Below are 20,682 nucleotides of genomic sequence, written 5' to 3'. Positions count from 1 at the left end.
CTCAAGTCCCTAAAATGTCCCATATTAGACCTGTTTTTCCCTCTCCCTCTCCTTTTCCCTCTCACTGCCCTCAGCAGTGGCCACTGCTTCCACATCAGTGATATAATTTCTTCCATTGCTAGAATCACAATAAGTCTGCAGTAGAATACCAGCAAGTCTACTTTAGTCCGTAGTTCATTCCCCAATCCTGAGGATTCTGGGATGGTGATGTCCACTCCACCTCTAATTGAGAGGAAGCTGTGATCCCATAGGGCCAATGGGTAGGACTGTCTTGCTTGCAGCTGTAAACTCTTTCAGTTCCTTGGTGTGGTGGTTGTCTATCATCACCTCCATGTTAGTTGCCCCGGGTGAGACCAATGAACTGGAGGGTAGGTTTTGTAATTCCACTGAGATTCAGGGTATAGCTGGGGCATGGACAGCCCAACTCTCTTGGACGTACACCTACCAACTCTAGTATTAATTATGAGTTACTAGAAGGACAGAAGAGCCATGTGTAGGGAAACCACAACTGAGTCCAACTCTGTCACTCTGCGGAGCATACATTCCGAAGTAGGGCCCACTGGCAAGGCACCAAACTCCTGAACTACCTGCCCTGACCATAGTGTCTGGATGTCTCCAGAGCCCGCAGGAGCCCTGGTTTTTGGGGTAATATCTACTTTGGTAGTCAATGAGATCCTGCTGAGATGTGCAAGAATGATCTCCCAACTCATTTTGAAAGTCTCTTAGCCTTATAAAACTCATTTGTCTTTACCTTATCCCCCTTTTAGTCAAGGTCTTTTTCCAGTTGTATCCTGCCACTTTTAAAAAATGTTTTTATATATCTTTCATCCTATATAAGAATTGTACTTTATTTTATTTTCTTAAGTAGAAAAATCTATTGTTCTTTTTCCTTACTGGATTCTGTATGAGGAAGCTGTCTATATGGAGGGGTCAGTCCTTCCTTTGAGAAAGGGCAAGCGAAACTCAGGAGGCCCATTTCCCCAGAGAAGGAACTCACTTGGAGATACCTGGGGATGATTCTGAAAATCCTGTCAAAGCTGCAAGGAGCTCCGTGTTTCCCAGTTTTCCGTGTTGCTGTCCCAGGTTGAGCATGGGCAGGACATGGTCTTGTTTTGTGCCTAGGAGTCCAGTGGTTGGCTGGTGGCAGTGATTTGCTGGATCTCCCTCTCTCTTCTGCCCATCTTCCTGGGGTGGTAATGGTCCCTGCTCAGAGAGACCTCTTCCTGCAGTTTCTCAGACTCAAGTCTCTCTCCCCAGGAGCCTGGAGTACAGGCTTCAGATCAGGGTGCCCTGCAGGGCTAGGGAAGGGGGAGCAGCCTCCTGTGTGCCCATGTTCAGAATATCTCCCCTGGCTGGCTCTCTGGCCACACCCTTCCCATGGGCCCCTTCCACCACTGCCACCTCCCCTGTGTCTTCTCTTGTCCTTTTCCCCAACCCCTCGTCCAGGTGGAGGTGGCGTGAGCAGCACAGTAGGAGGAGCCCCTCCCAAGCTTCCACCATGGGCAGGAGTGAGAGAAAGATCCCAGATCTGCACTTGCCCCTGTAAAGATTTCCAGTTCCCTTTCCATCCCTTCCGCTGTCAGCACTGAGATCCCCAAATCAGACCCTTCATGCCTTTATCCTTCTTCACTCCATCACCACAAGAGGCCCAGGACTCCCAGGTCCTCCTCCCTCATCACCCTGAATCACATCTGAATGAGACCTATAAATCCATTCCTTCAAGTCCATCTCCCACTCTTCCAAATGCGTAAACATTTCCACTCTGCCCTGCAAATGGACGATTGTCAGCACAAGCCCTTATAGTCTCACCTTCTCTGAACTTTACCTTCTTACTCTCACTGAAACTGGCCTCTCCTCTAGTACACTTTAGTTCCTCTGTAGTTCTCTCAGTAGCGCCCTTTTGCTTTCCCTTGCCTTGCCACTAGGTCTGAAGTCGGGATTTGTGTCCTCCTTGCTCTTCATTTAAACCATCTCCAACAAGTTTATTTTCTGCTGCCAGACTATACCAAGTGCCATTGTTGCAGATGCTATATAACCCGGGACACTCCTCTTGGTTCTTAACCCCTGGCTTATTGTCATGCTCACTGCTTGTGCCATGGTTCTTGGTGGCCTCAAATCCCACGTAGACTCACAGATAAGATGGTCCTTCCAAACCCCTGGTCTCTCAGTTCCTTGGCCTCCTCTCCCTCGGTGGTCTTCTTGGCACTGCTTCAGCCCCAATTCAGGCGGTCAGCAAATGTGGCTCTCTTCTGTAATCTCAAGTCAGAGAAACGCACTTTCCAACAACCAGCTATCTCTTTAGTTCAAGCTTATTAACCTGGGCAGAGTGCATCTTCACCACCACTGGGACCTATAACTTACTAATCCTGCCCCTTTCCCCCTTTCCCTCATCTCACTCATGCTTTCCTTTTTCACCCAGTTTAGGTTCCATGATCCATCCTTATAATCACTTTTCAGTAGCCAGCCTCAATTCCTTTGCCCGTCTCCTCTTTCACTGAATCTCCATGGCAAAACTCCAATCCTGGTTGAATCCAGCTTCCCACTTACTCTGTGCCTGCCTAGAGGGAAGCTGAAAGTGGCTAGAGAAAAATAACCAATCACCCTGAATTGTCTCAATGTAAACACATGACCTCTGAAGTGGCAATCCTCTTTTCATTCTAGACCTCTATTTCGTACCATCCTCATGCTCAGCAGTACCTGCCCAGTCCAACCACACCTGTTAATCATCCTGCCTGGCAACCCACCCACACTCTCTTCTGTCACTCTCCCTGCTCCATTTCAGGCCAAGCTCTCCACTTCAGGCCCAAATCCCATCTCTTGTCTACACAAGAGCTTTGCTCTACAAGTTTTTCCTTTTCTCCTGCATCATCTTTTATTTTTCTCTCTATGTCATGACAATCAGCGTATCAATGGATGTTATATATTAAGAACCATCTCTTTATCCCACAGCATCTCCAGCTACTGCTCCTTCATTCTATCTTTATAAATACACTTTCAGCCTCCAATACTTCTCTTTCAGGTCTCTCTTAATCCCATTTCAATTGGGCCTTTGTTTGTAACATTCTCTGAAACACCTTGTCATAGTGTCCAGTGACTTTCCCATTGTTAAATCCAATGGTCAGTCCCAATCCTCATCATGTTGGAATAGTATTTTAGTTTGCCAAAGGGCTGCTGATGCAAAGTACCAGAAATGGGTTGGTGTTTATAATGAGAAATTTATTTGGGTAAAAGCTTAGTGTTCTGAGGCTGTGAAATGGCCAAATCAAGGCATCGGCAGAGATGCCTTCTCAGGGTCCTGCCAAGTGGCAAAGCAAGATGGCCAAGGTCTCTATGCTTCCCTCCAGAATCAGCCATCTCCTGGAACTCAGCTGTGGGCAACCAGGCATAGGGTTTTTCTCTTACTGGGCCTCCTCTCTCAGTCTAAGCTGCTCTGCTTTCTTCCCTAGTTCAATTGTGAGCTATCGGGCATATGGCTTGTCTCCTCTTGAGCTGCTCCATGGGCCCAGCCCCTTGGGGGCCTCTTTCTGTGCCTCTTTGCTCTGCTGGTTCCAGACTCTGGGACCTCTCTCAGCCTCTCAGAGCTTCCCTGTCTTCCTGCAGTCCTCTCTCTCACATTGTAGGATCAGTATAATACAGTGGCGCTCCCTTTTCCTGTGTGTCGGTGTCTTTCTGTGTCTCCATTTGTATCAGCTACAGTAAGAGGGTGGAGACTTAACCTGAGTCCACTCAAAAGGACCCACAGGAATGGATTAGTTAAAAAACACAATCTTTCTCTTTTTGGGATTTGTAAAAGAACTTCAAACTGTCACAAAACGTAATCAGGGCTGGACACGGCTCATCAGTCTTTCCTTCTTGAGGTGCTTTCTTTCCTTCATTAAAAATAACAACAACTCTATGTGTTTATCTTTTTAACTAATTAGATGCTACTAAAAAATTACCCCAGTTCTTAGTAGCATAAAGTAAGAAATGACAAATATTTACTATCTCACGGTTTCTGGGGGTCAAAAGTTTAGGGACATCTTTGCTGGGTGTTTATGGCACAGGATCTCTCATGTGGTCACAGTTAGGCAGTTAGTTAGTTATCAGCAAGGCTTGACAGTGACTGGAGGAGCCGCTTCCAAGATGGCACAACACGTGGTTACTGGAGCAAGGTCTCAGGCCTTTCTTCACGACATGAGAGCTAACTTCCCCAGAGTAAGCAATCCAAGAAAGTGCGAAGAGGAAGCCACATACCAGCACTTCCACCAGATTCTGTTTATTAGTCACTAGGTCCAGCCTATACTCAAAAGGAGAGGAATTAGGCTCCATCTCTTGAGAAGGTATAGTGGTTTGAAGCTTATATATCACAGAAAAACATGTTTTAAGTCTAATCCACTCCTGTGAGTATAAACCCATTGTCAGTCGGTTACTTCAGTTATGGTGTGTTCCACCTTAACAAGGATTGGTTGTAATCCTATTAGTGGAGTTTTTTTTCATAAAAGGATGAAATTCAGACAGAGAGAGAGAAAGCCATGGAAGCAAAAAGCTGATATCAACAAAACTCAGAAGAGAAACCCAAGAGAAACCCAGGCAAGACCAGTAGATGCCTGCATGTGCCTTGCTGTGTGCAGTGGAGCCAAGGATCACCAGCAGCCAGTCTTCAGGAAGAAAGCACCACCTGGATGGGGCCTTGATTTGGACATTTTCTTGCCCTTGAAACTGTAAGCTAAGAAATTCCCACTGTTTATGCCAACCCCTTTCATGGTATTTGCTAGAGCAGTCTAGGAAACTAAAACAGAAGGTATAGAAAAGAATATGTGGACATATATTAACTCCTCCCCAATATACACTCTGGTCACAAATAATATTCCTCCCAATACAAAATATACTCTTTTCCTCTGGAGGCCTCCAGTAGTCTCATCCCATTAGAGCAGCAGTCTGAAGTGCAGAAACATGTCCTTTAAATCAGGTCCAGGAGTAGATGAGGTCCCTTGGGTCTACTTGGGTTCTTCAAGTACAGTTCCTCAGAGTTCTGAGTTCCCCTGCTCTTGCCAGATATGCCCCCTCCCCAGTGGGAAAGGCTCCCCATCAGCTGGACCAGATGAACCCCACTGGCTCCTCAACCCAATGGGTTTCGCTTTCCTTTCAGCCCCTGAAATTATTCAGCCACGCCAATCACATCCTCCCTCAGGAACCAAGGGTCACTGCACCCTCTGGTCACTACAAAGTCTGCTTCCCACAGTCCCTGCTGGTTCACTCTGCTCCCAAGTGAACGCCCGTGTGGCCCAGCATGGTGTGTGGTGTCCTGTTCCCCCAGGGTGTGAGTGTATGTGGCTCATTAACTGCTCCCAGCCAGAACACCTGTTGGAGGTGTTGGGCCATCTCATAGAATTTGGGGTGGGTGATCCTTCCTTCACCAACGGGATAATAGGAGGTGGTCACAGCAGTCTGTTTAAGAAGCAAGTAGGCTCTTGTAGTCTCTGCCTCCCTTAAGACTGAAAATAGGTCAGCTGCCCATTTCCTGTCTCCTTCCTCTCTTCACCCTGCAGAGAACTCGAGGAGGTCCCTGAAGAAGGTGCACACGGAGGTGCCCTGCTCAGGGCACCAGGCCTCCTGGTGGGAGAGGGTATTGTCACAGGGGGATGAGGAAAAGTGGGCACACTGGACAGGGAGACCCCTGTGCTTTGCTAAAGCTGGTGTCCGGAATCCTGGCATCCAGGTTGTGCCCCAAGGAGGAGAGTTAAAATAGCCATTTCTGGAGAAATTGAGCAAAGAGAAAAAATGGAGCAATACTGAGATTTGATGGGCCACCCCAAAGAGCCGTGCTCCTATAGATCAGTCAGGAGTTCACGAGCCCCCAAACCCACACAGCAAGCGCCCGAGCAGCTTAGAGGGCCTCGCTCTGCAATGTAGCTGGGCTGCTGGGGGGTAGAAGCGTCTGGAAAGCTTTGAGGAACGACAGAGGCTAATGAAAGGAGAAAACAAAAGATACAAAAAGGAAACCCAAAATGCACAAAACTGAAAAAAATTCCAAAAGTTAAAACTTTAATTTTGTCAAAAAAAAAATACTGCATCCTCTAAATATAAGCATACGTGCTATAAAAAAGAGCTTTCAGAAAACAAATGCAGCACTTAGAAAATTTTAAACATGAATAGCATAAATTGTAAACATTTGCATAGGAGAATTGAAATGCAACCTTGAGGAACTTTCCCAGAAAGTAGGGATAAAGAAAAATAGATGGAGAACAGGGGAGAAAAGATAATGAATTAGAAGCTCAGTCCAGGAGATCCAATATCAGGTGTTTTAGTTTCTTAGATGCTAAAAAAATACCTTACAATGGGTTGACCTAACAACAGGAATTTATTGGTTCGTGGCTTCAGAGTCTAGAGGGCGTGCTTCCTCCTGGGATTGCTATCTTCTGGCAAACACTCTTTTGGGTTCGCTGGCTTTTCTGTCACATGGCAATGTACATGGCGGTGTCTTCCCCTTTCTCTTCCGGCTTCCACTGGCTTCCAGCTGCTCTCCTTGGCTTCTCTTTCTGTGCCCAATTTCCTTGGCTGATAAGGACTTCCAGCCGTACTGGCTTAAGGCCCACCCTCATTCCGTTTGGGAGCAACTTAACTATCAACATCTTCCTACACATGCGTTCTCGCACAGTGTTTTAGTTTGCTACAGGATGCCCGTACATATATACCAGAAATGGGTTGGCTTTCATTAGGTTAAAAGCTGACAGTGCTAAGGCCGTGAACGTGCCCAAATCAAGGCGTCATCAAGGGCTGTGCCTCTCGGAGCTCAGCTGAGGCCATCAGGCCCTGGCAGGTCACGGCTTGGTCCGCTCACGCCCGTCCGTCCGCTTGTGGGCTCTCCGCCAGGCCCCATCTCGCCTGCTCCAGCTGCTCTGTGGGCCTGGCCTCTCGGGGCCTCTCTCCCTGCCTCTGTGCCCCGCTGAGTCCAGCCTCCGGCCTTTACCACCTCTCCGGTCTCTGAGGCTTCTTTTCTGTGCCTGTGGCTTTTTTTTTTTTTTAAGATTTATGTATTTCTCTCCCCTTCCCCCCACCCTGGTTTTCTGTTCTCTGTGTCTATTTGCTGCGTCTTCTTTGTCTGCTTTGTCTGCTTCCCGTGTCTGTCAGCGGCATGGGAATCTGTGTTTCTTTTTGTTGCGTCATCTTGCTGCATCAGCTCTCCGTGTGTGCGGCGCCATTCCTGGGCAGGCTGCACTTTCTTTCACGCTGGGCGGCTCTCCTTACGGGGCACACTCCTTGCGCGTGGGGCTCCCCTATGCGGGGGACACCCCTGCGTGGCAGGGCACTCCTTGCACGCATCAGCACCGAGTGTGGGCCAGCTCCACACGGGTCAAGGAGGCCCGGGGTTTGAACCGCGGACCTCCCATGTGGCATGACGGATGCCCTAACCACTGGGCCAAGTCCGGCACCCACCTGTGGCTTTTACAAAATCTTTCATTTGAGAAGCTGTGAGTTTAGGAAACAATCACGTGTACCTTAAAGGATTCCCATACATCACCCCACCACTACCACCATGTATTGTGGTGACACATTTGTTACGACTGATGAAAGAACATTGTCAGAAACCTGGGGCTTTTTAGTCCTCTGTTTATAAGGGACCCCAGTAAGAGGATTAAATCCCATCCTGAATGAGGTGGGCCATATCTTCTGTTAAGATCCTACTTGCCAAAATAGCCTGCTTGCAGTGGGTCCACACCCACAGGAATGGATTCACGTCTGGGGTTCATACAGCTTCAAGCCATCACACACAGGACCAAGGGCTGGGATCTGCACGTGCCTTTTGTGGGGACGTGATTCAGTCCCCAGCGTTGGCTGATAGGAAGGACAGAAGACAGAACAGGGCTGGGGGAGGGCCCAGGACTGTCTTGGCTGGGCTTGGGTCCAGGAGTCTCCCGCGCTGCTTGTGCAGGAAGAGGGGGCGTCCATGAAGTCCTTCTAGAGCGAGCAGCCGTCTCCATGGCGGTGAGAAGGACAGCATAGGGGCACGCGACAAGACCAGTCGTGCCTGACCTCGGCAGAATGTGGGCTCCGGTCACGACCCTGGACTACAGTTTCTGTGCAGTGCAAATGCACGGAGGCGTGGCTGCGGAGGCATGTGTGGGGGCATGGGGACAAGGGAGCTGGTATTTGTAGGTGGTGGAGACCGAAGAAGACGCCAGTTAGGTGACTGACACAGTAGTTCAAGCCTAGGTGTGAGATGGTAGGGATTTGAAAGGAGGAGGAGGGGGGAGGGAGGAGGGGGTAGGGGGAGGGGGAGGGAGGAGGGGGAGGGAGGAGGCGGGAGCAACAGAGCTCTTGGCAGAGTGTAGCTGAGCAATGGGAGAAAGAGCAGAAACAGGAATGTGGGGGTTGCTGGGGGCCTGCACTGGGGGGCTAAAGACAGCAGCAGGAGGAGAAGGAAGAGGGCCCAGCGGTGGCTCTGGTTTGGTGGAAAGGTGCCGCAGGGGGCTCTGGTTGCCGAAACGTCCGCTGCTGGCCCAGACGCAAACCAAGGCAGAGCATGAAGCGGGCCTGGGCCCCGGGAGGCGGCGGGGCTGGGAGAGCCTCGGCTCTGGAGTGAGGGATGTCGTGAGGGGCTTTCAGTCCAGTTCCGGGAAGTCTGGGCCACAGCATTCAGAGGTCAGGGAGGCGCTCGTGGGGGCCGGCCTGGGCAGGACGGGCCCCTGGGGACGCCAGGCACCTCCACTTAGGCTGCCCGTGTCGCTCCCTTAGGGCCCTGAAGTGTGAGGAGGAGGAAACATGGAGTGAGGGGTCCATCCTTTGACCTTCTCTCCTCTCCCCACGCCTCCTCCAGCAGCTCCTTCTCCTGACCTAGTCCTGTTTCCACCCTCTTCCCTGCCGACACCGTCCCTGACATCTCTTACCTAGCCCCAAAGAGTTTCCCCCCACGTGGCCCTGTCTTCCCAGAGCTGTGACCCTTTCCCTGCCGTCCTCACCCTCTCATCCTCAGGATTTAGGGCGAGGCAGAGTCTAGGATGGGGCTTGAAGGAGTCCCCAGACAGGAGCTTTCCCAGGAGGGTACGGGTCAGTGTTAATGATGGAGGATGAATGAGGGAGAGAGGGACAAAGAGGAGGAGGAGGGGGAGAGGGAGGAGGGGAGGAGGAAGGGGAGATGAGGGGGAGGAGGAGGAGAAGAAGGGGGAGGAGGGGGAAGAGGGGAGGAGGGAGAGGAGGGGGGAGGAAGAAGAGAAGAGGGAAGAGGAGGGGGGAGGAGTAAGGGGGAGGAGGAGGAGGAGAGGGAGGAAGGGGAGGGAGAGGATGCAGGGAAAGGGAGGTGAGGAGGAAGCGGAAGGGATAAAAGAGAGAAAGAGTGACAGCAGGACAGAGATCCAGAGGCCCTGGTCTTGAACGGGGGAACCCGCAGCTGTGGGTGGCCATGGATAGGGTACTTGAGAGTTTCAAGTTGAGAAACAAGAGTGGGTCTTCAAGGTCTGTGTGGCCATTCAAGGTGGATGGAAGCAGGGAGGGTTTCGTTTGGAAAACCACGTCAATTAGAAGTTTTCCCATCTCTCTGTTCTCTGGCTGATTGCCTCCTCCAGCCCGCTATCCCGGGACAGAAGCTCTTCCTGCTCCATTTTCCCACAAGTGCAATCCCAGCCCCACTCACCAGCCAAGCAGGGCTGACAGGACTAGGCTCTTGGCCACGAGGAGTCCACACAGCATGTGGACCAGGGCGCTGGAAGCTGCGGGATCAGACGGCACGGTGGAGTTTCCTTGCCTGGGAGGAGGAGGAAGAAGAGGAGAGGGCTGGAGGGGATGGTGACCTGGGTCTATGGGCCCTAAGCCACACCCCTGGGTTCTCGGGTGCAGCTTCTGTGGATGCAGATCCCCCCAAGAACTCACGGCGAAGCGGCAGTCCTGCCAGGGGAAGCCCCAGGAGCTGGGGACAGACAGTTCTGGGTCTGTGATGAGACCAGATGGCTGGTAGTCCAGGTGCCCTGCGTGGAGGCAGAGGCTGCCCAGGAAAGGCAGAGAAGCGGGGTTAGTGAAGCAGGAGAGCCCACCCGTTCCTCCCAACGGGAGCACTGGGACGGGCTGGGAGCAGAAGCCCACTGGCCCAGAGGAGAACACAGACTCTGGTTTGGGGTGGGGACTGCTGTGAGGTCCTTGGGCTCGGAACTAGACAGACCTGGGCCTGAACTCTGTGCTAGAGGGAGCTCGGGGTCCAGGAGGAGCTCTGGAAAGGAAGCAGGGGACCCGGGCCTCGCTCCAGCCTCCACCTCTGTCTCGGGTGTGGAAGCAGTCTGGACCTGTGGGCTCCTTTCATTCCTGCCATCCACACCCGTTTCTCCTACCTCTAGTGTCCAGGGAAGAAGCAGCTTGTGGGGAAGCTCAAGGGCTGCTTTCGCATCTCCTGGTGGAGGGTCAGCACCTCAAGAGCCATGGCAATGCCTTTCTGGGGCTCCCTCTTGATTCTGAGACTCTGTGAGCCACCTGCCCACCACCTCCCCTTCCCCACCCTCCCAATAAGGCCCAGACCTACCTGTGCTCAGGGCTCTGCTGGGAGGCCTGAAGGAGCTCATGTCTGGAAAAGTGATGGGGCCTGTTGAGGATAAAGAGAAGACAATGGCTGTTGGGGGCAGCGAGGGGCAGATGGGAAAGAAAATGAGTTGGCCCCAAGGCTGCAAGGGGAGACGGGCTCTCCCTGTCCTCGGCTAGGTCTGCACCCCCAGCTGGGGTCCTTGATGGGCAGAGCTTCTCCCAGAGTTGAGGGAAAGAGAAGGGTGAGGCCTGGGAGAGGCCCACAGGAGAGGGTGCCTGAGGCTGGGGCACCCCAAGGCCAGACACTGCCCTGGAAGGGCTTTCTCGCAGGAAGCCCCAGGCCGAGGGGCATGCAGACATGCTCTTGTCCCATAGAGACACGCTTCCAAGTCTGCCTGAGTGCTGACCAGAGCCACCCATGGGCCCAGCCTGGAGGAGGGGGTCGGGGCACTCGGAGAAAACTCCAGACCGGTGCTACTCAGTACATGATCTGCGGACTAGTGCCGGGTCATGAACTATTTGTAACCCATCCATGACAAAGTAAGAACAGAAATTGAGAGTGAGGATTTCAAAACTTTTGTCCTAATTTGACAACACCTCAAGATTCAAGTATGTGACTTGTCAAGTTGTCACATCTCATCCTACAGGGTATTGACCAGTTTGGGTGCTGTCAAATGGGCGTGGGGAGTAGCCTGCCGTGTGCTCTGTGGGATAGTAATGCACCCAGTAGGACCATGTTACAGCATGCGATGTAACCCCAAAGTGTACAAAATCCTGAAAAGTTTATTTTTATAATTAAAACTTTTTTTAATCAAACCTGTTTTTAAAATTTAGAGTTTAACATGTTTAGCTAATTTAGGGAAGTAAAATTTATATGGTGTTTTTTTTTACCCTAATTAATAGACAGCAAAACAGAGATTACTAAATCAGTTCTTTTCTGAATGTGGCAGTAATAGGAAACTAAATGATGTTGATGGAATTGATTCCAATGAGATATTTTCCTTCTGAAATGCCTCTGAAGAGTTTGCACTGGCTTTATTTGGAAATAGAATACCTCAATGTGGTAGGTAGGACAAGGGTCCCCCAAAGTTTATCCTGAAACCTGTGAATATGTTACTGTATCCATGGCAAAAGGGATTCTGGGATGGGTTATCCAAGAGGGCTTAATTAATCATACACAGCATTAGAAACAGAGCATCTTTCCTGGCTGTTGTCAGAGATGCAGCTCTGGAAAGACTCAAGGCCTCGTTGCTGGCTTTGAAAACAGAGGAAGGGGCCACTGGCCCAGGAGTGGGGCTGCCTCTAGAAGCTGGGAACGGCCCTTAGTTTACAGCCAACAAGGAAACAGGACCTCAGGTGCAAGGAACTGAATTCTTTCAACAAACTCATTGAGCAGAAAATGAATTCTCCACAGGAACTTCCAAAATGAAACGCAGCCTCGAAGGTAGCCCAGGGACAAATGCACAGGGCTTGTGTTCTCCAGAACATTTTGTTGCTTTAAACCACTAGGTTTGGGGTCATTTGTTACGGCAGCAGTAGAAAAAGATTACCTTCGGATTTCCAGGAAGATGGCAGACTAGAAAGATATGGGGCTCTCTTTTGCTTCAGAAAAATAGCTAGAGGACAGGCTGAAACAGCCTAGAAAAAGATCTTCTAGACTTTAGGACACCAGGTGAAGGCTGGACACCGCCCAGAGGAGAGGGAACAAAAGAGGGAAATCACGACTACGGAACTGTGAGTCGAAACCAGTGGCTGCTGCTGCCAGCACCCTCCCCACACGAAAGGCACTTTAGAATTCTCAGGCCTCTGGGCCAGCCACGGGTAAAGGGGGCTCCAGGGATCTACACCCTAGGAAAGGGGAGAGAGAGACACAGCCTAAAGCTGACTCAGCTTCTGACCCACAGGTCCGGTCTGCTGTGTCCCACGAGCCCTTCCAGGCCAGGATGGACCACAGGGTGGTTTGCCCTGGGATCCTGCGAAGGACTGGAGAAATCCAAGCCTGGGGAGCTGGCAAGGGGCTAGAGAGATACGATCCTCCCAATTTCCTTCTCTCCTAACTAGGACTGATGGTGGAGGACTCAGAGGGGAGTGGAAATATTTCCTAGCTGGGAAAAGGGAAGGGGCTGCCAGAGAAGGCTGGTGAACTCTCTCAGAGAGAGTTTGAATTACAAGGCTCTTAGCCTTCAGGCAGGACGCTATATCACATTGATCTCTTCTGTGTTACAATACAGTCCCACTAGGATTGAGTTGAAAGAATGCCATCTGCTGGCAGACCAAGGAAGTGCATGCAGGAAAATAAATAAGTAGGAGAGGCTTTTTCCGACCTCTAGAGCCTCCCACCCCAAGGCCCGAAGAAACGAGTTTATAATGAATTACTAGGTCCAGTATCCAGGTTTGAACAACTGGCAGGGACAATCCTAACAATCCAGGTCAAGCCAAGAATCAAAGAGCAGTGGGAACATACAGCCTCCTGCCACTAAATCCATACAAAAGAGAAATAAATTGAGCATCTGAGAAAACTACATCTTAATCAAATGCCTAGACTTCAGCAAAAAATTATGAACCACACTAAGAAAATGGAAGACATGGTCCAAGAAAAGGAATATATCAAAGCCCCAGAAGAAATGCAGAATTTCAGAGAACTAATCAGGGAGATGTGTGCAAATTTCCAAAATCAAATTAATGAGTTAAAAGACAATATGGTTAAATAGATAAATGACATAAAAAAGACATTGAGTGAGCACAAAGAAGAATTTGAAATCCTGAACAGAAAAGTAACAGAGCTCATGGGAATGAAAGACACAATAGGTGAGATAAAAAACATACTAGAGGCGGGAAACAGACTTGGCCCAGTGGTTAGGGCGTCCATCTACCACATGGGAGGTCTGCAGTTCAAACCCCGGGCCTTCTTGACCTGTGTGGAGCTGGCCCATGTGCAGTGCTGATGCGCGCAAGGAGTGCCGTGCCACGCAGGGGTGTTCCCCTCGTAGGGGAGCCCCATACGCAAGGAGTGCGCCCCATAGGGAGAGCTGCCCAGCGAGAAAGAAAGTGCAGCCTGCCCAGGAATGGCACCGCCCACACTTCCTGTGCACTGACGACAACAGAAGCGGACAAAGAAACAAGACGCAGCAAATAGACACAGAGAACAGACAACCGGGGGGGGTGGGGGGAGGGAAATTAAAAACAAAACAAAACAAAACAAACAAACAAAAAAACATACTAGAGGCATACAACAGCAGACTTGAAATGATAGAAGAATAAGTGAAACAGAAGACAGAACAGCTGAAATTGAAGAAAGAAATGAAGAAAGAGAAAAGAATGGAAAAAATTGAGCAGAGGCTTGAAGTATTGAATGACAACACAAAACACAAAAACATACATGTCATGGGAGATCCAGAAGGAGAAGAGAGGGAAAGGGGGAAGAAAGAGTATTTGAGGAAATAATAGCTGAAAATTTCCCAACTCTCATGAAAGAAATGAATTTACATGTCCAAGAAGTGCACTGTGCCCCAAGCAGAAAAAATCCGAATAGACCTACTCCAAGACACATACTACTCAGAATATCAAATGTCAAAGATAAAAAGAAAATTCTCAGAGCAACAAAAGAGAAGCAAACCATTACATACAAAGGACACACAGTAATACTTAGTGTGGATTTCTCTTCAGAAACCATGGAGGTGAGAAGACAGTGGTATGATACAATTAAGGATACTGAAAGAGAAAATCTGCTAGCTAAGAATTCTTTATCCAGCAAAATTGTCCTTCACATATGAAGATGAGTATAAAATATTCACAAACAAACAGAAACTAAGAGAGTTTGCAAAAAAGAATCTACCTTGGCAGGAAATATTAAGGAAGTCTTAGAACCTGAAATAAAAAGACAGGAGAGAGAGGGTTGGAGGAGTATAGAAGAAAGACTAGCAGAAAAGATAACCAAAAGAGTGAAAAGACAGACTAAAATACGACATATGGAAACCAAAGAATAAAATGGTACAAGTAAATGGTACATTTACAGTAATATCATTGAATTAAAAGACACAGGCTGACAGAATGGATAAAAAAAATGAGCCACCCATATGCTGCTTACAAGACATTGACCTTAGACCCACAGATAGAAAACAACTGAAAGTGAAAGGTTGGAAAAAGATACTCCACGCAAATAGCAACCAAAAAAAGAGTAGGGTTAGCTATGTTGATACCAGACAAATCAGGCTTTAAATGCAAAAAAAAAAAATTGTAAGAGATACAGAAGGTCATTATGTATCAACAAAAGGGACAATCCACCAGAAAGATATAACAGTCATAAATATCTATGCATCTAACCAGGGTGTGCCAAAATACATGAGACAAACTCTGGGAAAACTGAAGGGAGAAATAGACATCTCTACATGACGTCATTGGAGACGTCAACATTCTATTCACATAATTAGAATAGGACTGGTGAATTCTACCAAGCATTTCAAAAAGAATTAACACCAATCTTGTTTAAACTCTTCCAAAAAACTGAAGAGGAGAGAAAATTACCCAACATATTTTATGAAGCCAACATTACCCTAATACCAAAGCCAGATAAAGACACTACAAGAAAAGAAAATTACAAACCAATCTTTCTAATGAATAGATGTAAAAATTCTCAACAAAGTACTTGAAGATCAAATCCAACAGCATATCAAAAGACTTATACATCACAACCAAGTGGAATTTATTCCTGGTATGCAAGGCTGGTTCAAAATAAGAAAATCAATCAATGTAATATATCATATGTATTAGTCAGCCAAAGGGATGCTGATGCAAAATACCAGAAATCTGTTGGCTTTTATATTTGGGGTAGGAGCTTACAGTTACCAGGGCATAAAGCATAAGTTACTTCCCTCAGCAAAGTCTTTTGTCATGTGTTGGAGCAAGACGGCTGCCAATGTCTGCCAGGGTTCAGGCTTCCTGGGTTCCGCTCTTCCTGGGGCTTGCTTCTCTTTCCTCACAACCAAGCTCCTCTGTGTGCTTACTTCCTGGGCCACTGTGGAGGACTGCTTGGCAGTTCCTAAGCAAGCTGATTATAGATTTGCCACCTGACCCTGCAGTACCACTACTGGGTATATACCCAGAAGAACTGAGAGCATTGTCACAGACATCTGTACACCAGTGTTCATAGTAGCATTATTTATGATTGCAAAAAGTTGAAAACAACCCAGGCATCCATCAATAGATGAATGGATAAACAAACTATAATGTATTCACATAATGGAATATAATGCAGCTGTAAGAAGAAATGAAGTCGTAAAGCATATGACAACATGAATGAACCTGGAGGACATTACACTGAGTGATGCAAGACAGACACAAAAGGGCAAATACTGTATGATTGCATTACTATGAACCAAATATATTGTGTAACATGTTGTGTGATTAAAAATTTTTTTATATGTATCCATTACATTTAATTGAGAAATGGAGTTTTTATTCAACTGTGTTTTCTTTTTCTTTTTGTTTATATTAAATGTACAAAATAAAGTTTAAAAAATGATGAAAATAAAAAAAAAAAAACAAATACACTCATATAATGTGAACTTTTAGCTCAAACCCAGTGAGTTATTTGCTGAGATGCAATAGTAAATGGAGCAAATATACCATCGTATTAGTCAGCCAAAGGGGTGCTGATGCAAAATCCCAGAAGTCTGTTGGCTTTCATAAAGGGTATTTATTTGGGGTAGAAGCTTCCAGTTACCAGGCCATAGAGCACGTTACTTCCCTCACCAAGTCTATTGCTACATGTTGGGGCAAGATGGCTGCTGACGTCTGCCAAGAGTTCAGGCTTCTTGGGTTCCTCTCTTTCCGGACCTGCATTTCTCTCCGGGCTCAGCTGCTGTGCTCACTCCACAAGGCCAACTGTAGGCTATCAGGTAAACAGCTCTTTCTCTCTCCCGGGGGCTTCTGCCACGTGTAAGGAGCTGTCTCTACTCCTCTGTGTTCTTCTCCTGTTTGTTCACTTCCTGCGCTCCAGCTCAAAACTCCAGCATCAAAAACTCTAACATCAAAACTCCAACTCTGGGGAAACGGACTTTGGCCCAGTGGTTAGGGCGTCTGTCTACCACATGGGAGGTCCGCGGTTCAAGCCCCGGTTCTCCTTGACCCGTGTGGAGCTGGCCCATGCGCAGTGCTGATGCGCGCAGGGAGTGCCCTGCTACACAGGGGTGTCCCCCGCGTAGGGGAGCCCCACGCGCAAGGAGTGCACCCATAAGGAGAGCCTCCCATCGCGAAGGAGGGAGCAGCCTGCGGAGGAATGGCGCCGCTCACGCTTCCCCGTGCCGCTGACGACAACAGAAGTGGACAAAGAAACAAGAAGCGGACAAAGAAACAAGACGCAGCAAAAAAACACAGAAAACAGACAACCGGGGGAGGGGAGGGGAATTAAATAAATAAAAATAAATCTTTAAAAAAAAAAAATCTTAAAAAACAAAAAACAAAAAACAAACTCCAACTCTGTCCTTTACCATGTCTTTTGTCTCATCAAGAGGTGAGTACTCAGCATCTACTGATGTGGCCCAATCAAAGCCCTAATCATAATTTAATCATGCCCTGGTATAGATCAGTTTACAAACATAATCCAATATCTATTTTTGGAATTCATGAACCATATCAAACTCTACAACCATCAAAACAAGTGGAATTTACATACAAAACATATAAAAAGGGTAAGTTCAATACTAAACTAATTTTTTTAAACAAAAAAATAAGAATATTGGGTTAAAAAGCTCTCAAAAAAGTCAGTAATTCCATATATAAACTCCAGTGTTTTGAGGGCTTCTTATAAACTATGACTTTGTGTTGCTAAGACTAAAAATTCACCTACAGTTGCCAAAAAAATGGAAAGAGTGCAACAGAGATATTTGCTTCACAGTGTTGGCTTAATCTGTGGGAAAAAAAGGGAGCTTGAATATTACTTTCTATTGACACCTTAGCTCAAAGTACTTAGAAATTAGCTAATGATATGGGACACCAACACCTAGAACAAACAAACAAATAAATAAAGGAAGAAAAGAGGGAAGAAAAAACAAAGAAAGGAATTTACCACCACAACCTGAAAATGTACCAATATTGCTAACAAAGCCAAACTTAGTATGTGTGCAATTTGAATACTATACTTCATTGTTGTACTATAATATACCTCATGCTGAGGTACAACGATCACCAAGAGGAAAAGTTCTGTTGGGATTATTTGATTTCTGGAAAGAACACTTAAGGTTTCTGCAAGACAAGAAAACTATTTAGGACCAACTTTTTAAGTATGCTAATTGCACAGTCAGACTTGTCTGTATTATGGCTTTGATGCTAATATTTCCATGCAAAGAAGGAATGCAACATAATTTTCAATGGCAGGCGATGGACTTGGCCCAGTGGTTAGGGCGTCTGCCTACCATATGGGAGGTCTGCGGCTCAAACCCCGGGCCTCCTTGACCCTTGTGGAGCTGGCCCATGCACAGTGCTGATGCGTGCAGGGAGTGCCGCGCCATGCAGGGGTGTCCCCCGTGTAGGGGAACCCCATGCTCAGGGAGTGTGCTGTGTAAGGAGAGCCGCCCAGTGCAAAAGAAAGTGCAGCCTGCCCAGGAATGGCGCCGCACACATGGAGAGGTGACACAAGATGATGCAACAAAAAGAAACACAGATTCCCGTGCCGCTGACAACAACAGAAGCGGACAAAGAAAATGCAGCAAATAGACACAGAGAACAGACAACTGGGGTGTGGCGGAAGGGGAGAGAAATTAAAAAAAAAATTTCGGGAAACGGACTTTGGCCCAGTGGTTAGGGCGTCCGTCTACCACATGGGAGGTCCGCGGTTCAAGCCCCGGGCCTCCTTGATCCGTGTGGAGCTGGCCCATGCGCAGTGCTGATGCGCGCAAGGAGTGCCGTGCTACACAGGGGTGTCCCCCCGTAGGGGAGCCCCACGCGCAAGGAGTGCACCCATAAGGAGAGCCGCCCAGCGCGAAGGAGGGAGCAGCCTGCCGAGGAATGGCGCCGCCCACACTTCCCGTGCCGCTGACGACAACAGAAGCGGACAAAGAAACAAGGCACAGCAAAAAGACACAGAAAACAGACAACCGGGGGAGGGGAATTAAATAAAAAAAATAAATCTTTAAAAAAAAAAAATTTCAATGGCAAATAAGATCTAAGGGCAAAAACAAAAGTTAGAAGCTTAACAGTTTCATAGATTGTGATATGTTTTATAATTTAACAACAATTATTGAAACAGGTGATGATCTTGATATTGCACATCTGCAAAAAGTAATCACAGAAAAATGTTATTAATTTGACAGAATTCTTTTAATTTTTTTTTCTGTGAAAAGAAGATATGTGCTTAGGAAATTCATAGACCCAGAACCCATTTCTTTCATCAAAAGATAATTTAACTTTTGCTCTAACTTTATAGGATAAAATTTTGGAACTAACTACTGATGAAGGATTGAAAATGCATTTTGAAAATACGGCATCACTTGCCACTGTTTGTAAAGATAAAAACAAAAATATTGAGTTTGCTGAAATTGCTTTAAGATTCTTTCTTTTATTTTTGTCTACATACCTCTGAGACCAGTTTTTTTTTAAATATGAGTGTTACTAAAACAAAGCATCAAAACAGCTTCTTTATAATTGTCCCATAAGAATTGCGGAGTTATCAACAGTACTTAGGTAATTTAACAAGCAAGAAGCTTGCTCATTGTCACATTTAAATTTTAAAATATACAGGGTGTTTGTTCAACATGTGCATATTAGCCTTTTGTATGGAGACTTGCTCTTTCACTCCTAATTTTTGTTTCATTATGATTGAGGAGCAATAAACCTTAGGATGTGATGTTAAACCATTACGTATATCAAACACATGCACACTGCCAATGAGCAATGCGTATGGTTTTATCATTTTTGCGTATTTCCTTATGTTGTGTTCTAATTATAGTTATTGAAATGTAATTTTATGTTGGTCAAATCTAATAATAAACATTTTAGGCTTGTATTTTGTTTTTTCCCATTATTTTATTTTTTAGCAATTCTTTTTTTTTATTTAAAAAAATGTCTTTGATCAATTGGAAATTTTAGAAACAAGATCCTTCATAACAAAGCATTTGAGAAACTCTGATCTACGCATGATTTTTTGTGTTTTTTTTTGGTAAGGGGCCAGATAGCAAATGTTGAGACTTTTGGTCTCTGTCACAGCTGTGCACCTCTGCCGTTGCAGCGCAAAAGCGGCTGCAGACAGTACGTAAACGTACGTGTGTGGCTGTGTTTTAATTGAACTTTATTTATGGACACTGACATTTGAACCTGTAATTATCATATGCCAAGCCATGCTATTTTTCTTTCGCATCCCCCCTCCTCCCCATTAAAAATAGCAAAACCATTCTCAGCCAGCAGACCCTAATCTGAGCCTTGAGGGTGACAGGACAGCATGCAGATACCAAGAAGCCTCCCCTCCCCGAGCCCATGGTTCTGCACGGCCCAGGGGTGATTGGGAGCCAGTGGGCACACTTTTACTGAGCATCTACTACATGCTGGGTACAGGTGCCTTCTCCAAGGATGCTGGGCAGTTTCAGGCTCCAACCGGTCAGCACCCTCAACTGATCTGCTTGAGCTTCTCAAGGTTTGTACGGCTTAGGCCAGGCACTGTGTGCACCTACAAGGACCCGTGGGCACACGCTCCAACAGCCTTCTCAGGAGATGGGGCCTGGGTCCCGCCACCAGGAAACTTGGGGCAATGGAGGTACCAAAAGGGCATGAGAGGCCTCCCTCCCCCTCAGGGCCAGGGAAGGGGCTTACCTGGAGATACTGTCAGGTGGAATTTTTTGGACTTAGAGAAAGAGTTGCCGAAAGCAGTGTAGATTCTGCACCAGTAGTGGCCCGAGTCGACCTCCTGTAGGCCGGTCATGGTGACGATGAAAAAGCTGGCTTCAGGGTTGTCCCACATGGAAAACTGAGAGGTGCCAGCCAGCTTCTGAGGACCAGAGCTGGTGACTAACTTCACGCGAACAAGTGCAGACGCCTCCTTACGCCAGCTTTTCCTCTGGTAGGGCCCGGCCGTGGGTGGGTACTGGCATCTCAGGGAGCGCGTCTGCCCGGCCACCTTTTGAAGTTTCTTGGCCTCAGGATCTGCTTGGGAGCCTGGAGAACAAGGCGGCCAGTCAGGCCACGCTCAGAACAAGCCCCAGCCCTTTC

The 20,682-nt window shown here is 47.4% G+C and overlaps 1 protein-coding gene across 1 annotated transcript in view; it reads right to left on the bottom strand.

The window, feature by feature from the left end:
• Positions 1–7,127: 7,127 nt before the first annotated feature.
• Positions 7,128–20,682, bottom strand: part of NCR2 (natural cytotoxicity triggering receptor 2) — a 32,476-nt gene continuing 18,921 nt past the window's right edge. The window contains exons 4-8 of the mRNA XM_058307694.1: positions 20,287–20,628; positions 10,487–10,546; positions 9,847–9,958; positions 9,611–9,721; positions 7,128–8,719 (exon numbers count right to left, since the gene is read on the bottom strand). Coding sequence (XP_058163677.1) covers positions 8,617–8,719; positions 9,611–9,721; positions 9,847–9,958; positions 10,487–10,546; positions 20,287–20,628 — 728 coding nt within the window. The 3' untranslated portion in view covers positions 7,128–8,616. The remainder of the gene's footprint in view (positions 8,720–9,610; positions 9,722–9,846; positions 9,959–10,486; positions 10,547–20,286; positions 20,629–20,682) is intronic.

The sequence above is a fragment of the Dasypus novemcinctus genome, chromosome 11, assembly GCF_030445035.2.
Source record: "Dasypus novemcinctus isolate mDasNov1 chromosome 11, mDasNov1.1.hap2, whole genome shotgun sequence".
NCBI classification, from domain to species: domain Eukaryota; kingdom Metazoa; phylum Chordata; class Mammalia; order Cingulata; family Dasypodidae; genus Dasypus; species Dasypus novemcinctus.
Note: the sequence above shows the minus strand (reverse complement) of the source record. Positions and strands in the feature narration are given on the sequence as shown.